Here is a 19,465-nt window from a genome sequence, read left to right as displayed (position 1 = left end):
AGACAGTGCAGTCTATGGCAATAAGATGAAGAGTCAGACAGGGCCGAGAAGAGTGGAGCCCGCCTCAGGGAATTGAAGTTGAAGAGAGCGCAAAGGCAACGAACGTGTCAATGGGTTGGAGGAGGTGTAGGAGTATGGTCAAGAAGCAGAAGCAAGCTGGGCAGGCACATGACATGGCACCCATCTCCAGGGTTACTATTCTCGTTGATCATTCATGGCATGCAGGACGGGGTAGTGGGTAGAGAACCGCAACGCGGATCCCGTCCCCTGTCTGTCAGCACACTCCTTAACATCATCGCCAGAGCGAGAGTGGTCGAAAAAGTGAGTGGGCTTTCTTTTCGTGTTAGGCCCGAGTTCGCCGGGAGAAGATGCAGAATCGCTTAGGTGTGCTGACGATCGTAATGAGGCATCCTTAGCCTGGATCGTATGACCTACCCTGGAACTGTGAAGGAGAATTTCCAATCCGTAAGCAGACAGCGGCAGGCGGAAGCCAGGGAGGAGCCGATAGTGAAACAGTCTAGCTCGGGATCAGTCCCACCACGCCAAGGTGCAGAGCCGGACGCCCTAACCGTGCCTTGACCGTTCCGCCCCCGTTAGTGGTTGGATATTCGGCCATATCGCAGAGCCTCGCCGTCGTCTCCAGATGCTTGGGCATGCATTGTTGGCGCGATTGACTCGCATTCTACCAGTGCAGTAAGCGAAGAGAATTTTCCCGAACATGGACAGGGTGCAGGACCCTTTTTTGCTCACCATGGTCTTACTCTGGTGTTTCCAGAGAAGTCAACAAACAAAACAACCAACATTTGAGGCGTAGATGTTGATTGACTGGCTCATTTCTTAGGGCTACAGTTTGTTTGTTTGAGTTGATGAGACTGAAGAGCCAATTTTTGGTTGGTTGATTGATTGAATATTGATAGACTTAAGGTTCTGAAGGGACGTTTCTATGACAATTCTGCAGGCGGCTCTTCCCACGTTCCTATCGCAAACTCTTCCGTGAGCTCCTCATCAGTATGCTTTGCTGCTGTTGTCGTGCTTGGTGTTGTAAAACCTGCACGAGTCCACCGTTGCAAGCACACCAAAGCAGCCAGTAACTGCGCGCCAATTTTCCGCCTTTGTGGCTCAATTATATCGCCAGTTCCCGCAAAAACGCGCTCACAATCAGAGCTGGAGGCGGGTATAGTCAACACGTCGATCGCCAATCGTGAAAGATGTGGATACTTCGGCTTCAACGATAACCAGTACTGTACAGCTGTTGGACCCTCCTTGTGTTGATCAGACGTCCACATAGGCTCTTTTAACCAGCTATCGTACTCATCCTCCACCTCCAATGTATGCTCGCCGTCCTCATCTAGTATAGCGTCGATAGCGTCGTCAAAGCTGCTCATGGTAGGTTTTGGCGCAGGGGTTGGTGTTGTGGCAGCAGCGGCAGGCTTGTAGGCAGCCCAAACCCGCAGAAACTTCGCGTGCGCGGTGCTCAATTGTGTAGGTTTGTCGCGCCAGAAGCGCTTAGAGTATGTTTTATATCGTGGATGTAGTGCCGTAGCTGCGTAGTAAATGGGACTTTGGAGGATCTTAGTAAAGTAATTGCTCGCTTTTCGCCTCGCGGCTCGCAGGTTGATCGGGATGTGATCTTCGGGCGCCTCAGATGGCTCGTGGTTGACCGATTCGTATGGCCGAAGGCGTGCATCCAGCTCAGTTATCACACTCTCAAATACTGGGATGACCTCGTAGAGTGCGCCAAAACGGCCACACTTGCCGCGGCCTTGGAGGCGATCTGTAGCAAACTTGAGCGGCTGCAGTATCGCCATGTACTCAGTAATCACCGCCCAGTCAGCCGCCGTAAGGCCGTCTGACCTCATCCACCGCGGCATATCAGGCAGCTTGTTTCCTCTAATAGCTGCCTGTTCGTCAGCCTGTTCAGTCTCGCGAATGTGGTACGTGGCGTATGCGTTGATAGCTTGTTGGAGCTGAACTCCGCGCTTAAAGCAGTCGTAATAGCTGTTCCAACGTGTAACACACGGCTTAATTGGCTCGCGAGTGCCGCCGCTGGCGCCTGTGGGCATGCTGTTAACTGCCTCGCGTTGGCAATCTTCAAAAATACTCCACTGCTTCGGCGTGTTGATGTAGTTGATAATATCAAGATACACGCCAAGCGGTCCTTCTTTCCGCCACTCCTTCATGTAAAAATCCTCCATCTTTGTGTTCTCCAGGGCGTTGTTATACGCGTCAGCATCCCTCCCGAACATAATCGTTTGGCCAACAAGGTTAAGTATGTGGCAAGCGCAGCGGAGGCGGCGATCGGAGGCAGAAAAGTGGTACATCGCGGCGAGTTTGTTAACAGCGGTGTCGTTATTGTAAGCGTTATCGAGCACAAAGTAGCCGAGTTTGCTGCGATTAATGCTGAAGGATTGCAGGATTTTGGTTACAGCGTCAGCTATCGCCTCACCAGTGTGGGCACCCACCAGCTGCGGCAGCGCGATGGGTAGGTCAACTATCGCGCCCTTACTGTTGGCGTAGTGAGCAACTACAGAAAAGAAGCCACGTTTGCCGCCTTTTGTCGTCCACCCATCGAAGCTTATATGTACCTTGCTCTCGGCTTCAGCCAACGCGCGCACCACCTGAGGCCGTAGCCAACTGTACAACCTCATCACGAACGCTGACACGCTGTTATGAGACCTCCATAACGCCGCCTCTGCCTCAGGATTAGCAAGCCTGATCATCTTGCGAAAAGCCGGCGTCTCAAACTCGCGGAGTGGTCTGTTGTTGTCGACCAGCCAGAGCGCAGCTGCCTGCCGAAATTCTTGTACGTCGAAGTTTCCTATAGTCTTGTACGCCTCTAGACTAAATTTGACACCGCTTAGAGCTGCCTGACGAAGTGATTGTTGTCCATGTTTGCGGAGAGGTTTGCTTAGGATTGGACCATCTTTGCTGAGCCGATGACCAGGTTTATCAAGCTGGAGGTGCCCGTTGGCGGCAGTGGTTGACTTCGTTACTCGGTGTACACCATTAGGTAGCTTATGAATATGACAGTACTTGCACACAAAGTACAACTCATCTGGGTGGTGAGTACCCTCCTTCCAGACACGCCAGCCGTGTTGAAAAATCCAGCTTGCCTTGCCTCGTGGAGTGCTCAGCGGCGCGACAAACCCCTTTAATCGCGACCAATCGACGCCCTCAAAGTCGCGAAAATCGACGCTCACAGCGCTATCCTCCTCCACCGAAGCCTCAGTGGCAGCGCTAGAGAAAGCTAAAGGCTGTACAATAGAGTCCTCTGGCTTATCAAACATTAACTGCGACTCCCAGGCTGGCTCATCAGTGAGCCGAGAGGCTTGTGAGGCAGCCAAAATAGGCAGTGGTGATGCCCGCCGAGGGCGCTCCTCGGGTTGTTGTACAGGCTTACATGGCGGTTCAATAGCCCGTGTGGGCGGCTCGATAACTTGTGTAGGCGGCTCTGTAGGCGGATCCGGCGTACTTTCTGGCAGCTCTATCGGCTGGGTTGGCTGGCTGCCGTCACCCAACAGCGCTTTGAGCGTAGGTTTGCGCGTACGTTGTGCTCGCTTGAAGGGAGTATCAGCTTCTTCGGCAGCCTCGGGCTTGCGTTTTGCTGGTATAGAGGGCATGGATAAGGCTAAAAGTAAGCCGGAGCCGCGAGAAAGTAAGGTGTTGTTAAATGTTATAAGCCTGATGTCAGTAGCACTAGGAATAGAACATGTGTGAATCGTGTTGTGTATTGTGCTACAGGAATTGAGATCTATGTCTCTGCCAGCTAGCGTTGTGGGCGCTAAGCCTCGTACGTACTAGCCTGGAGTGAGTGAGAGATGGGATGGAACCTAGGTCATATAACTTACACGCGAGTAGGCTTAGTAAGCAAGATCCAACACTAAGAATTCGTCGTTGAGCAGCTATCCCAGAGGCCTCACCTAGGTATCCCCCTCCCTCGCTTACTATCAAACAACACCAATCCTATCAACATTTTGTTCTCAAGATTGGTTGATTGATTGACAGAAATACAGTGGCTAACTGTTGGTTAGTTGGTTGGCTCCGAATCAAACAAATCAAACAACAATATTGATGAGATATTGATTACTGACAACCTTGGGTGTTTCCCGTTGGTGAGTAGATATGATGACGAGGGTAACGCTGATAGATATGTGTCAAAAGGCGTTGACATGGCGGATCTCGCCTGACTCAAATCACACTTCTCCCCGTTATCGAGGGGCGTGCACTTCCGCTCAGGGTTTTCAACGCTCTTCCCATGTGGCCTGTGGATCAGCAAAAGCCGCAGACGCCAATCATACCGAGTCCAAATCAACATTTCAGTGGGCCGGCGCGGAGAAACTTCGGCGCTTGGTATGCAATGCATCGGCTTATCGCCAATGGCGGCACTGCTGCAAAATCTGGCGATTACAACGAGAAGGGATCGACCCTATGGCCATATCAGAAGCGTACTTTGTGTCAGATTGATATATACCGTTGCTCTCGCTGGAATTTGGTGAAGCATTCGCTCCTTCCTTGTGCAGTTGTGCATCGCTAAACTGTCCAACACCAACATGGACGAGCAATCGGGCCTTTCATCTGGCCTAAGGTCGACTTTCTCTTTTACCAGCTTTCTTTGGCTGGGCGCTCTCTGGATCGGCTACCGGATCGCTATTGCGCTCTACAACATCTCGCCATTTCACCCCCTTGCTCGTTTCCCTGGTCCAAAGATCGCTGCCGCGTCGTATCTCTACGAAGCATACTACGACTGGTGGCTGTTGGGTCGATATGGCAAGGTCATCGCTCGCATGCACGAACAATATGGGCCTATTGTCCGCATCAATCCAGACGAACTGCATTGTGCTGACCCAGCCTTCACCGATGAGATCTACGCCGGACCTGGCCGTATCCGGGATAAGTGGCAGCATCAATTGAACACTGGCGGAGCAGGACCTGTTTCAGTCACCGGCTTTTCCACAGTCAACCATGAGCTCCATCGTCAGCGGAAAGCACCGTTGAGCAAGTTCTTCTCCCGTCAGCAAATGTTGAAGTTGGAGGGCGAGGTGCAGGACTTTGCGACCATGGTGGCGAACAAGATGCTAGCTTCGGCTGGTAAAGGTGCATTCGACGTCAAGGAAGCCTTCAATTGCTACACTGCAGACGTCATCTCTCAGTATGCTTTCGGTGAGCCCATGGGCTTTGTGGCACAAGAAGGCTGGGAACCCAATTTCGCCACATGGGTCAAATCCTTCTTCAAGAGTGCTTACATGATGCGACACAATGCTCTGGGCCGAAAGATGGCACAAGTCCTTCCGTTCATGGCCGACTACCTGGGTGAAGATGTCAAGACTGTTATGAGGATCATGAATGTCACAATCCCACAGTACATCAGCCAGGCTCTTAGCAACCCTGACAACGGACGTGTGTTTGCCGAAGTCATGGGCAAAGACAAGTCCATGTCCGAAGAGGAGAAGTACCGATACTCGGGCGAAGGCTTCAACTTCTTGTTGGCCGGTACTGAAACAACTGCTGTAAGCTACCCGGTTGATTTTTCGGTTCGTTTGTCAGCACTAACCAATTTCTCAGGCCATACTTACAGTCTTCACTTATTGGTCACTCGCCAAACCTGAAATCTCTCAGAGACTCAGGATGGAACTTTTGCAAGCTGGCATTGCTTCCAACACGATTAAGTGGGTCGAGCTCGAAAAAGTGCCATATTTCTGGGCCGTCTTGCAAGAGTGTCTGCGTATGATGCCTGGTGTATCCCACCGTTCGGCCAGAATTGCGACCCACGAGGATCTCCACTACGTATCGGCGGACGGCAAGTCAGACTGGGTGATTCCAAGAGGAACGCCCATTGGCATGACGTCAATGATCAACCACTGGAACAGGGAGCTCTTTCCTGACCCTGATGAGTTCCTTCCAGAACGGTGGTTGTTGGAGGATGGATCGCAAAACTACACGCTGCAGAAGAAGCTCATCGCGTTCGGAAAGGGTACTCGCAGCTGCATTGGTGAACAGCTAGCGTACTGTGAGCTGTATATTATGTGCGCGCACATGGTGCTTGACGTTGTCCCGCGCGCTCGTCTCGCTGATAATACGGTACTGGACGACATCACCTATGACCACGACTTGATTGTTGCACAGACTACCAAGGGCTCCATATCTGTCCGCATTGCTATCGATTAGATTGTTGTAAAGTAGTGTATTGATGATGGGGGTTTGTATTGTATCTGGTCACAGCGACAGTTGGGAGATCCAGGATCACCTTGGCAAAGGGCTCCGTGTCGCGTCTCATGTAACCCCGCCTCTGGGTCCGCGGATAACCAATCCGTCTAGTACAATGATCGATAACAAGCGATTTTGACATGTCTTCTTCCAAGTCTCGTCTACGTTGCCCCCCAATCCGGTTCCGTCGGGCCGCGAGACCCCGGTAATGACGTCATTAAAACCATAAGGACTGTTGGGTGGTGAATATAATGGTGATGATAGACGAAGAAGACACTGTAATGGGTTCCGGTGTGACATTTCCGCTGCAATAATTCTCAATGAGATGAGATCTGATTCTGTGGTGGTAGTCCATGTGGAACAATTGCTCTTGGTCATTACAGTTCAGGATCCTCCAAACCAGCAGAAACAACGACAAAGTAAAACAACACAAGATTCTCTGCGCAGAGTCTGGTTACTCCCAGCCAGGTAGACTATCGTTGCCATTGGTCATCGCTGCTCTAGTCCCATAGATACAAAGCAACTTAAAATCGTTCCCACTGAACATCGCGCGCACCTGGGTGTCATAAAATGATGGAACGTGTGGGTAAGCACCTCTTAGGCGTTTCTGGCGACTATAGTGGTTTTTGTACACTAGTATGTCATGTATTTTATGACGCCCGGGTGCGCGCCTGTCATAGCAATGCCCATGCAGCGGGTGCATACAAGAATGAGAATACCTACTTCCCGAGGTGCAAGTAGGAGATGAAAGAAAGACGTCAATGACAAGAAAAGAAGAGAGAGATAGAGTGAGTCTGAGATTGTGGGGAAAATAACGAAAGAGCATACAAATGACATAGACCACCTACTCTTTTCACGTGTTTTTGTGGGGGGCACAATCGAGGTCAAATGCCGGGCTTATGAAAAGTATATGAAGGGAGAGCCAAATCTTCTGATGAATAATGTGGACTTGCTATGTGATGTATAAATCTTTCTTCGACACTCGGAAGCATGTAGCCGAGCAAGCTACTCGCAAGAGAGCAAAAGATCGTATACATGACCGAAAATGATGTAACTACCATTTCTGGTATAGACTGACTCGAACACCAAATACACAATCTAGAAGAACCAATCTTTGAGTGATGTAGAAATGGAAACACATGTGAGTGTACGACTTCTCCGACGGGAACATACAACTCCTCTGCAGAATAACGAAATCTCTGCAATCACATCAAAATATTAGGTCTTGAATTGACTGCAGTAGAGGAGCGGAAGTAGCCATCGTGTATCGGCGTTCAGCGAACATGTGGAGGAGTAGAGGAAAATTTGATGCCACTTCGGCGGCGCATCCGTGTGCACGGCCCACAAGGCTACCAAAGCTTCATTGTCCGCGGCTGACTCGCCCACTTATTGGCTGCAGCAAACGGCAAGCTTCAACCATGGAACATCCAGCACGACGTTGTAACAGCAGCAACAATCAAACCTCAAGTCGCTACACACAAATGAGCTTAAAGTCGTCCATGATGCGCTCACAATATCCACACGAACAGTTGACACGTGGTACAAGGCCGTAATGGATATTCAAAGAGCCAAGGAGGAGCCGTGCTTTTTGGAATCACGCGCCCACGCGAAACCCTGATCATCGGCTCTGCTGGGCATCCTGCACCTGTGCCGGTTGTTAGCCAGACCGTCCCCGCTTTACGCCATTCCATGCTGCGCTGGCGCATATATGACCCCAACACCCGTCTTTTCCGTTCCACGGTGTTTTTGGTTGTGGTTCATGCTGAGGTAGTTTGGTTGACCCATTGTTACTTCAATCGTTTTGTCGGTACTGTTGAACCGACGTCATACCGCCCATCTTTAAGAAGAGGAGGTCCAATTGCCCATCATGTCGCTCTCCCAACGCGTGACAGCCATGGAGGAGCATGAGCCATGGAGCAGAGAGGCGAGCCCGGACTCACGACACCGAAAGATGAGCTTCAATCCTGTTGGAACATGGACCGAACAGACTGGCGAAGAGCCGACGATAGGCGCCTTCGAGGTGCCCAAGTGGAAAAGAATGCGTATGTATAGTGTTGGAGATATGACGGCACAAAAGCTCACGTTGCGTAGTCCAGGTCTTCTTCGCCGTCATCTATTGCCTGTTCGCTGCAGGCGTCGTCTTCGGTTATGCCGCGATCAAACCCGTACTACTCGAGGAGGGCGTATATAGAGATTATTGCACAGAGGAGGAACTCGAAAAGGGCGTACATGTATGCTACGAACAAGAGCTTCGTCTAAACCTCATGTTCACTATTGCCGCCGTGTCCACAAACGTTGTCGCGTTGCCTGTAGGGTGGATTCTCGATCGCTTCGGACCACGAGTATGCGGGATTACTGGTGCGGCATCAATCACAGTTGGTGCGCTGCTTTTCGCCTTCTCAGAGCAGCTTCCCGTTGATGGGTAGGTTTGGTGACACAATTGCTGTAGGGTACACGCTGACGTTCTGTAGATATATACCTGGCTACCTGTTTCTGGCTCTAGGCGGACCTTTTATCTTCATCTCGTCCTTCCAGCTCAGCAACACGTTCCCGCAATACTCTGGACTCATCCTGGCTCTGCTCACCGGAGCTTTCGATACTTCAAGCGCCATCTTCTTGATGTACCGCTTGATTTATCAGGGCACAGGTGGCGATTTCTCCATCAAGAAGTTCTTCCTCATCTATCTGATTGTTCCGGTCTTCATACTTGCAGTCCAAGTGCTTTTCATGCCCTCGGTGTCGTATAAGACCGTTGGCGAACTTGTCACTACAGTGGAAGAGGAGCAAGTCATTCACGACTCTGACGATGAGATCGAAGATGCAGCCACTGTTCGAAGTCTCCGGGATGCTCGTCGCGCACACCGAGAAAGCATTGTCAGCGAAATCACCTCTTTGTTGGGTACCAAGGATGGCAAGAACCAAGCGCAAGAAGAAGAGAAGAAGAAAAACATCTCGGGTGTCTGGGGTGCTCTTCACGGTCGTACTGCCCGTGAGCAGATTCGTACACCCTGGTTCATACTCATCACGCTCTTTACCGTGCTGCAAATGACGCGTATCAACTATTTCGTCGCGACAATCCGGACACAATACACCTACCTCTTCCACGACTACAACAAGGCAGTAGAAATCAACAACTTCTTCGACGTCGCACTACCCGTAGGCGGCGTCTTATCTGTCCCCTTCATCGGTCTACTACTCGATAACACAAGCACCACATTTACTCTATCCCTCCTCGTCACCATCGCTACCACCATCGGTGTTCTCGGCGTGATCCCCGAGACATGGGCCGCCTACGCCAACATCACCCTATTCGTCCTCTACCGACCCCTCTATTACACCGCAGTCTCGTAAGTCCCGCCTCTATCCACCCACCCCCACACAAACACAAACTTCTGCTAACACCCCCCAGCGACTACTCCGCCAAAGTCTTCGGCTTCGCCACCTTCGGCAAAGTCTACGGCCTCATCATCTGTCTCGCCGGCCTCCTCAACTTCTCCCAATCCGCCCTCGACGCCGCTACCCACAAGACCTTCCACAACGACCCTGTGCCCATCAACGTCATCTTACTCAGTCTGGCGCTGTTGGTGGGTCTTGCGCTTGTGGCGTATGTGTGGAGGAAGAGTCAGACGCTTCGACGCGATTGTATTGAAGATGAGGCCGAGGAGGCGAGGGAGACGCTTATGCCGCATGCTAATGGCACGGGATATGGGAGTGTGAATGGGAACCGGAGTGCGAATGGGAGTGTGAATGGTACTACGAGTCCTAGTGAGGAGAACAGGGGGAGGAGGTTGTGATGGCCATGATTTTCACGATGACGATGACGAAATGATGGATATGCATGGTAGTATCTATGAGCATTCTTGCATGTAGTGTTTCTTTGGCAAAATTCACTCTTATTCTTTAGCTACCTAGCTCATGGCGAGGCGTTTGGGGCGCTCTGTTTGATTGAATTTGGCTTGTGTACCTATCTCTCTGAAGAATAGATATTCATGATGCATTATGGCATTGCATGTTCATCACCATTATACCTATCAAGCAATCAAAAAGCAAAAGTTTATTTCAAATAAGCCATTTACCAACATTTTTATTAATCATCGTTTCTGTCGTTCCAAAGAAGATGGTGTATTTGAGTACCTGTTTCAGTATGCAATGTAACTAGATCGCGCTACTTACGTCGAAATCGATAAGGGCATTCTTCCAAGCGCACGGCTCCTTGGCTTGTTCGCTCACTGACTCACCTCCTACACCATATCTATTCAGAATCGCAAACTCGAAGTTGAATGTACTTTCTCGGCCACGAAACATTACAAGAGAACAAAGCTTATCGACGTATTACGCAGCCCGTTCCAAACCATGTGGTTCCAATTCCCGTCCTCCCAAGCTCATCTCAGCTCAGTTACCAAACTATTAACACCGCAAATGCCATAATCCGACTCAGCGTAGTGAGGCCTGACTGTTAAACAATGCCGCAGAATACTCCGACCGCATGTCTACTTCATGTTCGAACGGACAGGCGTTACGCTCACCACAAAACCAACCACTTTTTCAACCTAAGCCAAACTACCCTTGCTTGTTTAAACCAACATCCTTACAAAAAGTACCTCTTCCCTCCTAACAATGTAACTTCCTCCCGCTTACTCAGCCGAACTAGTGCTTCTTCCACTTCTTTCATGTTGAACTTCTCGCTTGAGACACGGTTGATAGCCTGCCAGACTTCTTCTGTGGATAACAAATTATCCTTGTTGAATGCTGGACTGTCCACAAGCTTCGAAAGCTTATTGCGAAAGCGAGTGAACTGGTCTGTCGACAGCGATGTGTGAGACGACGACGGAGGCGAGATAGGATGTTGCAAACTAATAATCTCCTCGGTCTGCCGGGCGTCGACGAGGAGCAAGTGGAAAGCCTTAGGGAAGAAGACCTTGTCGTCGTATACACGGATCTCGCCCTTCCGCTCTAACTCCTGTAGACCGCACAAAGCCCCGGCATCGCTAAAGGAAAAGCCCCTGTGCGACTTTGTCCACGCGTTTACCTGAGCGACGACAGTGCTGATGGGTATGGTGTCTAGCCAGATGTAATGGCGGAACGTGGTCACGAAGTAGTTGAGATGGCGGGGGGAGAGCGGGGTAGCGGTGGGGATAGGATGAGGTGAGGTGGAACGTGTTGATTCGTCGTCGCCGGGCTCGTCGTCGTTAATGAAAGCGTTGTTGTGTTCGTCACTCTTGTCGTTGGTGTCCTTGTCCTCGGTCCTACACGCCTTACTGCTCTGTCCGGCGCCTATAAGTATTGCCTTGCATTTACGTGCAGCTTCTCGGTCTCTGTCTCTAGCCGCTTTGAAATAGCGGTAGTCGTAGGATTCCCTCTGCTCATCCGTCTGTATAGCTGTTAGCACTGCACGTTTAATAGGATAGATAAACACAACTTACCATACTTAGATATCCCCTTGGTTTTCCAGGATCCTTCAGAGCGGGGATACAGTCTGTATGTCTCGGCGGCGCAGTGTCGATGTTAATCAGAGAGTCGACTGTGCCCTCGTCTTCTACCTTGATGACGAAATCGGGATCGAGTACAATAGGATAGTGTCGTGTTCCCTCCATCCCGTACTTACGCAGAGTCTGAGCCTTGCGGCTACTCTCTGTGGCGGTGCTGCTCTTAGACCCCGTCTTCTTCTTCTTTTGGATGCTATTGGGACGCTTTGGGGTCTGTGGTTGTGGCTGTAGTATCGTCAGACCAGCTGGAGTATTCTCTTCAAGGAAATCTTCTTACTTCGCGTGTTGCTTTCTGCTTGAAGCCGTCCTTGTTGTTGCTTGTAGACTATGTAGTGAACTGTCAGTATATCCCTACACGTGACTTGACTTGTATACCACATACCTGCTCTGAAGACGCCATCTTGGCTGCTGTCACCTTCTTTTTTTCTGTGAGGTAAAAAAAAAGTAGGAAGGCTCACACAAAGGTCTAGCTAAACTAAGCTGAAGAAATGTACGTCCGTGCGCTAGTAGACCCGAGGTGAGCGTGCGTCTACCGCGTCTCCTACGTGGACTGGTGCCTGGACCCTTGCGCGTGCTGAGCAAGCTCAAAAAGGCAATAGAGTGCTGTTCGCCTAGCAAGAGATTAGTTCTGTTCATGGCTTTTGCGGGGCGGTGAAAGAGAAGGCGCGTGGCGCAATATTAGCGTACATGCTCTCTGCTTCCTACCGCTATTAGCGCGTAGGTTAATTCAGTCTATCTGCACTGTAATTTTTGAGGCAGACGTCTTGAGTTGGTGTAAAGAAAGGACCAAATCCTGAAAGGACGAGAGCCTTGCCGTTGACTTGGCAAATTCAGCGTCCTTGTGCGCATCTTAGTATCCTTATACATGAAGCTCAATCTATCTTTGAATGAAAAAATGGCGTTTGTCCCAAAACCGGTATACTCGTTTTCCTGGTCTGTAGGAGGTATTAATCCTGGTGGTCAGCCTGGAAGTCCGATCCGGTGGTGATGCATCATGATGTCGAAGCCGATGATGGAAGTCATGCGAGGAAGCTATCATGATACTAATGCCGATGATAGAGACAATGCGAAGAAACCACAACTCCGACCAGGTGACAGAAGACGTAAATCTCCAATACCAGCGCCGTAAGTACGATCATTCCGTAACGTTTAGGAGCGATAGGCTCAGATTGTCATCCTGGGCGCACCATCCGGTGGTAATGTATCATGATGTCGATGCCGATGATGAAGTAATGCGAAGTAACACGAAAAAGCCGACTCGGAACATGTGAAGAGAGGCGTATGATCCCGAAGCCAGTGTCGTAACTACGATGATCCTGTAGTGCTGAGGCCCAGATGGCCAGCCTGGAGACTCCATCCGATGGTGATGCCGATGATGGATCATGGAAGTAATACACACAACCCACAACTCCTCTCAGGTAAAGGAAGGCGTAAATCTCAAGCCCAGACTCGTACTTCTTATCATTTCGTACCGCTTAGGCCAGATAAGGTGGAACGGCCTCATTGTATCCTAACATGTTGAAGGTGAGAGTGCAGCATGGAGCTTGCGTCTCAAAGTAAGAGGACAGAAGAGGCGCCGAGACAGAGCGGGTATGCGTGTTTTGTATAGTATTTGGACTGCGGATGAGGATGTAGTATGTGAAGCATAGAAGCGGGGTGTAGATCCGATTGGGTTGAGGAAGAGGATAAGGATGAGGTTGAGAAGAAGTGAGGAAGGAAGGAAGGTGATCGATGACAGGAAGATATAGCGGGAGTAATAGCGGTGTGCAGGGTACCCGGAGGACAGCAGTAAAGGTAAAAGAGAAAGCTGTTGAAAAAAATATTATCCACTCATACTAAGTCCTACAATTTTACCTCCCTCACCCTCACACCCTACCCACCCCTCTCTTCCCAGCCAACAGCAATCCTCCCACTCCCCGCCCTCCTTCCTCTCCCGCCACTATCCTCCCCCCACCTCCCCAAAAACCACTTCCTCTCCTCCTCCCTCACCCCCCTCTGCACCCACACCCCCCCCTCAAACGCAAACCCATTATACCAACTCTCCGTCAGCGCCTCATCGCCGTATTCTTCCAGCAACAGCTCTTCGTAGGCGTAGGGCACTTTGATGGGGACGCCTTCGAGGGTGGTGTGACGGAGGGGGAAGAGTTGGGTGGAGGTGTAGGCGTGGGTGTCTTTTGTGTAGAGTTGTGTTGGGGTGTCGTCGGTGGAGGGGGTGGACGGGGATGGGGATGGGGATGAAGGGGAGGAGGAAGACGGTGAGGTGTCTGGGGATTGGGTAGGTGCGATGTGGAGGGCTGTGATATCGATGTACAAACCATTCGACACATCGATCCAGCGCGCATCTATAAAATTATAGATATCCGTCGTCGAAGTATTTGTGTAATTCGGGTTAACTTCCAAAAGGTATTTTTTCCCTTCTTTCCGCACTTGAGCCTCCCAGGTCTCACGTTTCTGTCGCGTTCCCTCATCTTCCTTTCTTGAATCATCTTTATACCGCCCTCGACGTATCCAATCCCCCCTTCTTCCCTCCTCCTCCTCCTTCATCATGCCACCACCACCACTACCAACCCCCAACTCCCCCGCACTAAATTCATGAACCGTCATATTCCACCAACTCCCCAACTCCGCAATCCCCCCCTCCTCGACCAAAAAGTCCAAATCCTTATCCCACGGCATCAGCGTACCACCCCACCACCACCCCAGCAAACACCCATGCATAATCCACGTCTGAATGCCTATCCGCTCCATCGTATCCGTGTACGCCTTGAGCATCAGCCGTAGATGCCACGTGCGTTCCAGCGCGGGCACCTCGGCCGACGCAAAGCGCCCATCGTAGTGCGAGTGGAAGGTGGATTCGTGGAAGTATTTATTCGGCGCATGTTGCGCATACGTATGCGCGTTGGAGAAGGAGTTTACGAGTGTGGTTAGGCCGCGGAGTGAGCGGAAAGGCGTACTGCGCCGGGAGTGGTGGTGGTGGTTGTGAGGGATGGGGAGGGCGGATACCAATGTCGAAGGAGGAGCTGAGATGAGGTACGCGACAGCAACGAGGAGCGGGGAGATGGCAAGTCTCATTGTGTTTGTTTGAAAATAATTAATAAGCGTAAGATGTGTTTTGGCATCGACACAGCATCTGCCTGTTCTACACTGTAGTGCTGTGCTGTGCTAGGTAGCATATGTCGTCGTCGTTCGTCGCAGAAAACTCCACCACCCGTTTCAACATCAATGACGCCGTTGCGCAGACGCGGAAATAAGGAGCATGACCGTCTTCCCGTGTGTTCGTTATCAACTGTATGTAAATCGCAATTTGTGTGATGCTGACAACGGGAGATTCAAACACGCACACCAACACCAACGAAAAAAGAGTAAGCAAAAAGGATCGCCTCGCCCGTTCAACAAAATCCCCTTATCGCGCTGATGATGCCGCTCTTCTCACATCATACCCATTGCGCCCCGACGGTGTGGGCAATCTTGATGGACGGTACGACCAGCGGTGCCGCCCGCCACGCGCGGATCAGCACGCGCGCCCGCATTTTCATGCTTCTAGCCCGCCTGTCTGTGTTTGTGGCCCGCGGGTAAAGGGGGCTAGGGAGGTGCTGCAGCAAGGGGAGAATTGTTGATGTTGTGCGTTTCTTAGCGTTTGACAATGGTGTCGATGACAAGTGCATTTTGTTGTTTTGGGATTAAACAAGGGAAGGGTATAGTTGCCGCGCGTACTGGATTTCGAAAGGGTAGGTGCTCCGCGTGTTTCCCCACACGGTGCTATAGGGTATCGTGGGGCCGTCGTCGGGACGTGTGACATCAGAGCAAGCAAAGACCTTGAGGTTGTGTCTTTTATTTTTAGTACAGAGTTATTGACTGAGTCTTGGATAACGGGGGTGATACTAACAATATCATCCATCACTAAGCATGACTTAAAGCCAAGCGTCTGCTGATGGCTCACGGCTAACCAGAGACAATGCAGTGTAAAGTAGATATTGAAGATTAACTTTGATTGTATTCATAAGTCTACAACACTCCCAAACCCAGCTTTGGATTGGTTTGCCAAAGATTTCCAAGAGCCCCTAATACAAGTTTCCCATCATCTACACATATTCACATGCTGAGCGCTACAAAAAAAGCTTAAGCCTAATCACAATAGGAAAACGAGAGACCTCCACTCTCCTCCGTCACATCCACGAGATGCCAATGATCCAAAACGCGTCTCGTCGACCGAATCCATGACGTGCCAGTCGATGGAATGGACACGGCTGTCTTCGGCTAATTACACTTCCTGCAGCTTTTGTCGTGTAGTTAAAAGATATACGCTGAGAGGTCAATAGTCCAGCGCTGAAGTATACAACAATAAGAAAAACAAGGAAAATATGCTCAAAAACAAACTGTTTCATTTCAGAAAACGCCAATGAACGCCGCCCGATGAGAAAAGCCACGAAAGAGCTGGATATGCGATAGCCCAAGTGACATGAGGAGTCTACAACAGACAGATTTGCGGCGGGGAAAATGCAGCAACAAAGGAAACCCAAAAAGCCAGCAATTAAAGGGGTATATTTGCGAAGCGTGGAAAATCACTCGGATCCTTTTTCGTACTTGACTGGATGGAAAAGGGTATTGCGCATGCATAACCGGCCGGTGCCAGCCTCTTCTTCAGCTGGGCCGCCCTTGTCGTTTTCGCGGGAGCCGAGCCATCTCCTCCACCATTCGGACGAGAAACCGGCGTTGTAATAGAAGCTGTTGCCGAGTTGGTTGTGCTCGCCCCATCCGAAGACGCTGTCGGTGGGCTTCGGGGGCTTGTTAAAGGTTCCTTCGAGGTTCTCGAGAGGCCAGTTGTGATCAAAGTACACGGGGTGTGCAGCATAGACGGCCTTGAGGCCGTGGTGGAACGCTACCGTCGGTGGCCACATCTCAGGGAACATGTGGTGCTTCATGAGGTAGGTTTCGCGGTGCATAAGATCGAGTAGTCGTTTCGACAGACGTGAAACAGTGATGATGGCGCAGCGTCTTGGGGGTTCCGGAAGCTCGAGGTTGTATCCTGTTACGTCGTCGCGGAAAACCCAGTTGGTCTTGGCGGGATCGAAGATGGGGTTGAAAGTGATGATGTCGGCTTCCTCGCCAACACCCCATTCGTAGTTGTCCTGGAGGTAAGAATGCGGCGGCTCCGTCTCGGGAGGGCTGGGAAGCATGCCAGTGTTTTCAAACTTGGGAGGGCCCCAAACCGGCTTCTCATCGCTGTTGTAGAGCTCCTCCTCGACCATCTCGGTGAAGTTGTTCCAAGATCCGTGGAGCTCAGGAATGTAGTAGCGAGAAGATCGCTCCCACAGGCCCTTACGGGGCTGTCGCTTGGCCCACTCGCCAATCTTGTTGTGGAACTCGTAGTAGTGACCGCTGAGACGGAGATCCATCTCCCAGTTCCAGTAGAAGTCGTACTCAGGACGAGCCTGGGCGAACCACTGCATGGCAAAGTGGGCGCTGCGGTAGACGGAGTGAACTGGAGCTTTGGCGTGGTTGTAGACGTTGTTGGGGAAGGGCTCTGGGTAGTACATGCGCATTTGCTGCTCGGACCAGAGGGTAGCCATGCCCCAGAATTCCTTGGGAAGGTTGTCCTCGATGACCTTTTGGTAGATTTCTTCCGAAGACCAGATGGGCAGGCTGTCGTCTTTGACGTGGAGCAGGAAGTGAACGTCGTACTCGCCACCAGACTTGAGAGCGAGCTCGTTGATCATGGCACGGAGAGTGAGGATCTGGTAGTCGCTGTACTTGTAGCCAGTCCAGGTGCGGAGAACGTAGGCGTGACGGGGAACCTTCTTCTTGGCTGGCTCAGTCTTTTCGGTCGTGTTCTTGTCGAAGCGGTGAGCGTTCTTCTCGCGGCATCGCTTCATGGCATCCGCCCAGTTAACCTTGCGGTAGTCGACCTTCTTCTCCCAGCTCCAGATCTTGTCGGCACCGGCCTTTTCAGACTTGCCGTCCATGTCGAGACCGCCCTCGTCACGGGAGTAGGAGTAGCCGTAGGGACCGAAGCGGCCGAAGCGCTCAAAGCACACTTTGTCGTCGAAACCGATTTCTTCGTATGAACCAAAGAAGGGCGCAGTCATGTTTTGGGGAATGCCGGGGTAAGCGTAGATGTCGGGCAGGTCGACCTTCTCCTCCTCGTCGAGGTAGCAGGTCTTGACCTCATCATGGTTCTTGAGGTACTCAGGAGAGTCGAACTTGTAGGGGTCGAAGGGCTTGGGGTCGAGGGGCGGCTCCTTGTTGTCCTTTGGCATGACAGGCCACTTGGGCTTGATGTTGTCCTCTGGGTTGGGGCTCTGAGAGTACTTGACATAGTCCTGCTCCGACACCCAGTCGCCATAGGGGACAAGGGTGCGAACACCATTGAAGAATCCGTTTAATCTAAGGGGGTTAGATGTGCTGCATAAGGCCAGGAGCTGGGCGTGCTTACCGAGGGTAGTGCTCCCAGTGGTATTGTTTCCGGCCTTCGTCGCCACCGTGTTGTGGGCTACTCCACCTATGCCTCCTGTAGATTCCAGTACCCAAAACTGAGGTGAGGACTACAATGGTCACGGCAAGGGTGATGAGACGCGCAAACGAGAGACGTGGGCGCTGGATGCGGTTCGCCCACGCTGGCTGGCGGTATTTGTTGCCCCATGTTTTGCTGCTGAAGAGCGGCAGTGGGGACGAGGCCTGGCTGTCCTGGCCGGGCACCTTTTCGTAGTTGAAGCGGGTGCGGATGAACAGCTTCCCTGGGTTGAATCTCGAGGCCATGGTTGTGATTAGGCGTGTGGATGTGCTGTGCAGCGTGTGGGTTGGCCTATCGCATCTGCGGCGAGGCTGCGCAAAGGAAGTGCTCGGATCGTCTAGTCTGGCGCGTAAAGATGCAGAAGCAGTACTGGCTGTTGGTATGCTCGACCACGCGAGTGTTGTGTACAAGAAAGACGGTACAGTGCACTTGGGACGATTGACGGCGGAGAGTGAAACGAGTGACTGTCCTGGGGGGGGGACGGGGCCGGATTATGGGTGACGCTGAGGGTTGGCAGAGAGATGGCGGGATGGGAAGGAGCGACCGACCCTTTTTCCCTCATTGCTCGCCCCCAGGCCAGACTAGCGCCAGCCGGCCCAGCGCTGGCCTACAGGGGATATGCACCGAATTCTGGAGGCAGGTCATGGCGGAAAAGATCGGCTAGTCGGCGCATCCGAGCGGCAGCAAAGGACGCGCAAAGTTCCTCACCAGACGCCAAACTTTGCCACTACCAGGACCGTAGTGGTAGCTTTGCCCTCACTTGCCCTGGCTCTTCTACTTTGTCGACTGCCTCGACGGCGTCGTCTGCCTCCAGCTTCAGTCTGGCACGCTATCTCAGCCTGCTCGCTTCGTGCGCGCCCGTCATCAAATCACACGCCACTCAGCTATCAATCAAGCTTTCAGAGCTATCAATTCACACTGTAACAGCCCTGCATAAGGCATGGCTCAGCGAATTGCGCAACGGCCGCTGCTCCCGCCCCAAGGTTGCTTGCATGCACTCTCGACGTACGGTTGACGTCTACACCCACAGTTGTCGGAAAGTGTCTCGACGGCCCATCGCAATGTGATGAGATGATGTGATGTGTGATAGGCCTGATGGATAATGTGCGCGCCCCTGGCTTCAATACCTCAACTTGCGTTGCGGCCTCGCACCACGACCCCTGGGCGTTCGCACAGCCTTGACCCCGCATGTGATTGGCTAGCTCTAAGCCCGCTAGTCCCCCATCGGCCAGCTTGCGCGTCCTCCTCATCAACTCTCCCGCAG

At 51.7% G+C, this 19,465-nt stretch overlaps 6 protein-coding genes across 6 annotated transcripts; 3 read left to right on the top strand and 3 right to left on the bottom strand.

The window, feature by feature from the left end:
- Window positions 1-941: 941 nt before the first annotated feature.
- PtrM4_081970 (Dimer-Tnp-hAT multi-domain protein) lies at window positions 942-3,620 on the bottom strand (the record flags this gene model as incomplete). Its single annotated transcript, XM_066106502.1, has 1 exon — window positions 942-3,620. The coding sequence occupies one exon, from the start codon at window positions 3,618-3,620 to the stop codon at window positions 942-944; it is 2,679 nt and encodes an 892-aa protein (XP_065963440.1).
- A 930-nt stretch (window positions 3,621-4,550) lies between these two features.
- On the top strand, window positions 4,551-6,165 carry PtrM4_081960 (CypX, Cytochrome P450; the record flags this gene model as incomplete). Its single annotated transcript, XM_001941051.2, has 2 exons — window positions 4,551-5,507; window positions 5,563-6,165. 2 exons carry the CDS (start codon window positions 4,551-4,553, stop codon window positions 6,163-6,165), a joined length of 1,560 nt encoding a protein of 519 aa, XP_001941086.2.
- Window positions 6,166-8,071: 1,906 nt separating this feature from the next.
- Window positions 8,072-8,630, top strand: PtrM4_081950 (uncharacterized protein; the record flags this gene model as incomplete). Its single annotated transcript, XM_001941050.2, has 2 exons — window positions 8,072-8,246; window positions 8,296-8,630. The coding sequence occupies 2 exons, from the start codon at window positions 8,072-8,074 to the stop codon at window positions 8,628-8,630; spliced, it is 510 nt and encodes a 169-aa protein (XP_001941085.2).
- Window positions 8,631-9,249: 619 nt separating this feature from the next.
- Window positions 9,250-9,555, top strand: PtrM4_081940 (uncharacterized protein; the record flags this gene model as incomplete). The annotated part of the gene is made up of 1 exon (XM_066106501.1): window positions 9,250-9,555. The coding sequence occupies one exon, from the start codon at window positions 9,250-9,252 to the stop codon at window positions 9,553-9,555; it is 306 nt and encodes a 101-aa protein (XP_065963439.1).
- A 1,237-nt stretch (window positions 9,556-10,792) lies between these two features.
- PtrM4_081930 (uncharacterized protein) lies at window positions 10,793-12,090 on the bottom strand (the record flags this gene model as incomplete). Its single annotated transcript, XM_001941049.1, has 4 exons — window positions 10,793-11,575; window positions 11,628-11,915; window positions 11,968-12,015; window positions 12,073-12,090. 4 exons carry the CDS (start codon window positions 12,088-12,090, stop codon window positions 10,793-10,795), a joined length of 1,137 nt encoding a protein of 378 aa, XP_001941084.1.
- A 4,162-nt stretch (window positions 12,091-16,252) lies between these two features.
- Window positions 16,253-18,446, bottom strand: PtrM4_081920 (DUF3405 multi-domain protein; the record flags this gene model as incomplete). Its single annotated transcript, XM_066106500.1, has 2 exons — window positions 16,253-18,074; window positions 18,124-18,446. 2 exons carry the CDS (start codon window positions 18,444-18,446, stop codon window positions 16,253-16,255), a joined length of 2,145 nt encoding a protein of 714 aa, XP_065963438.1.
- Window positions 18,447-19,465: the final 1,019 nt, after the last annotated feature.

The sequence above is a fragment of the Pyrenophora tritici-repentis genome, chromosome 3, assembly GCF_003171515.1.
Source record: "Pyrenophora tritici-repentis strain M4 chromosome 3, whole genome shotgun sequence".
Lineage (NCBI taxonomy): Eukaryota > Fungi > Ascomycota > Dothideomycetes > Pleosporales > Pleosporaceae > Pyrenophora > Pyrenophora tritici-repentis.
Note: the sequence above shows the minus strand (reverse complement) of the source record. Positions and strands in the feature narration are given on the sequence as shown.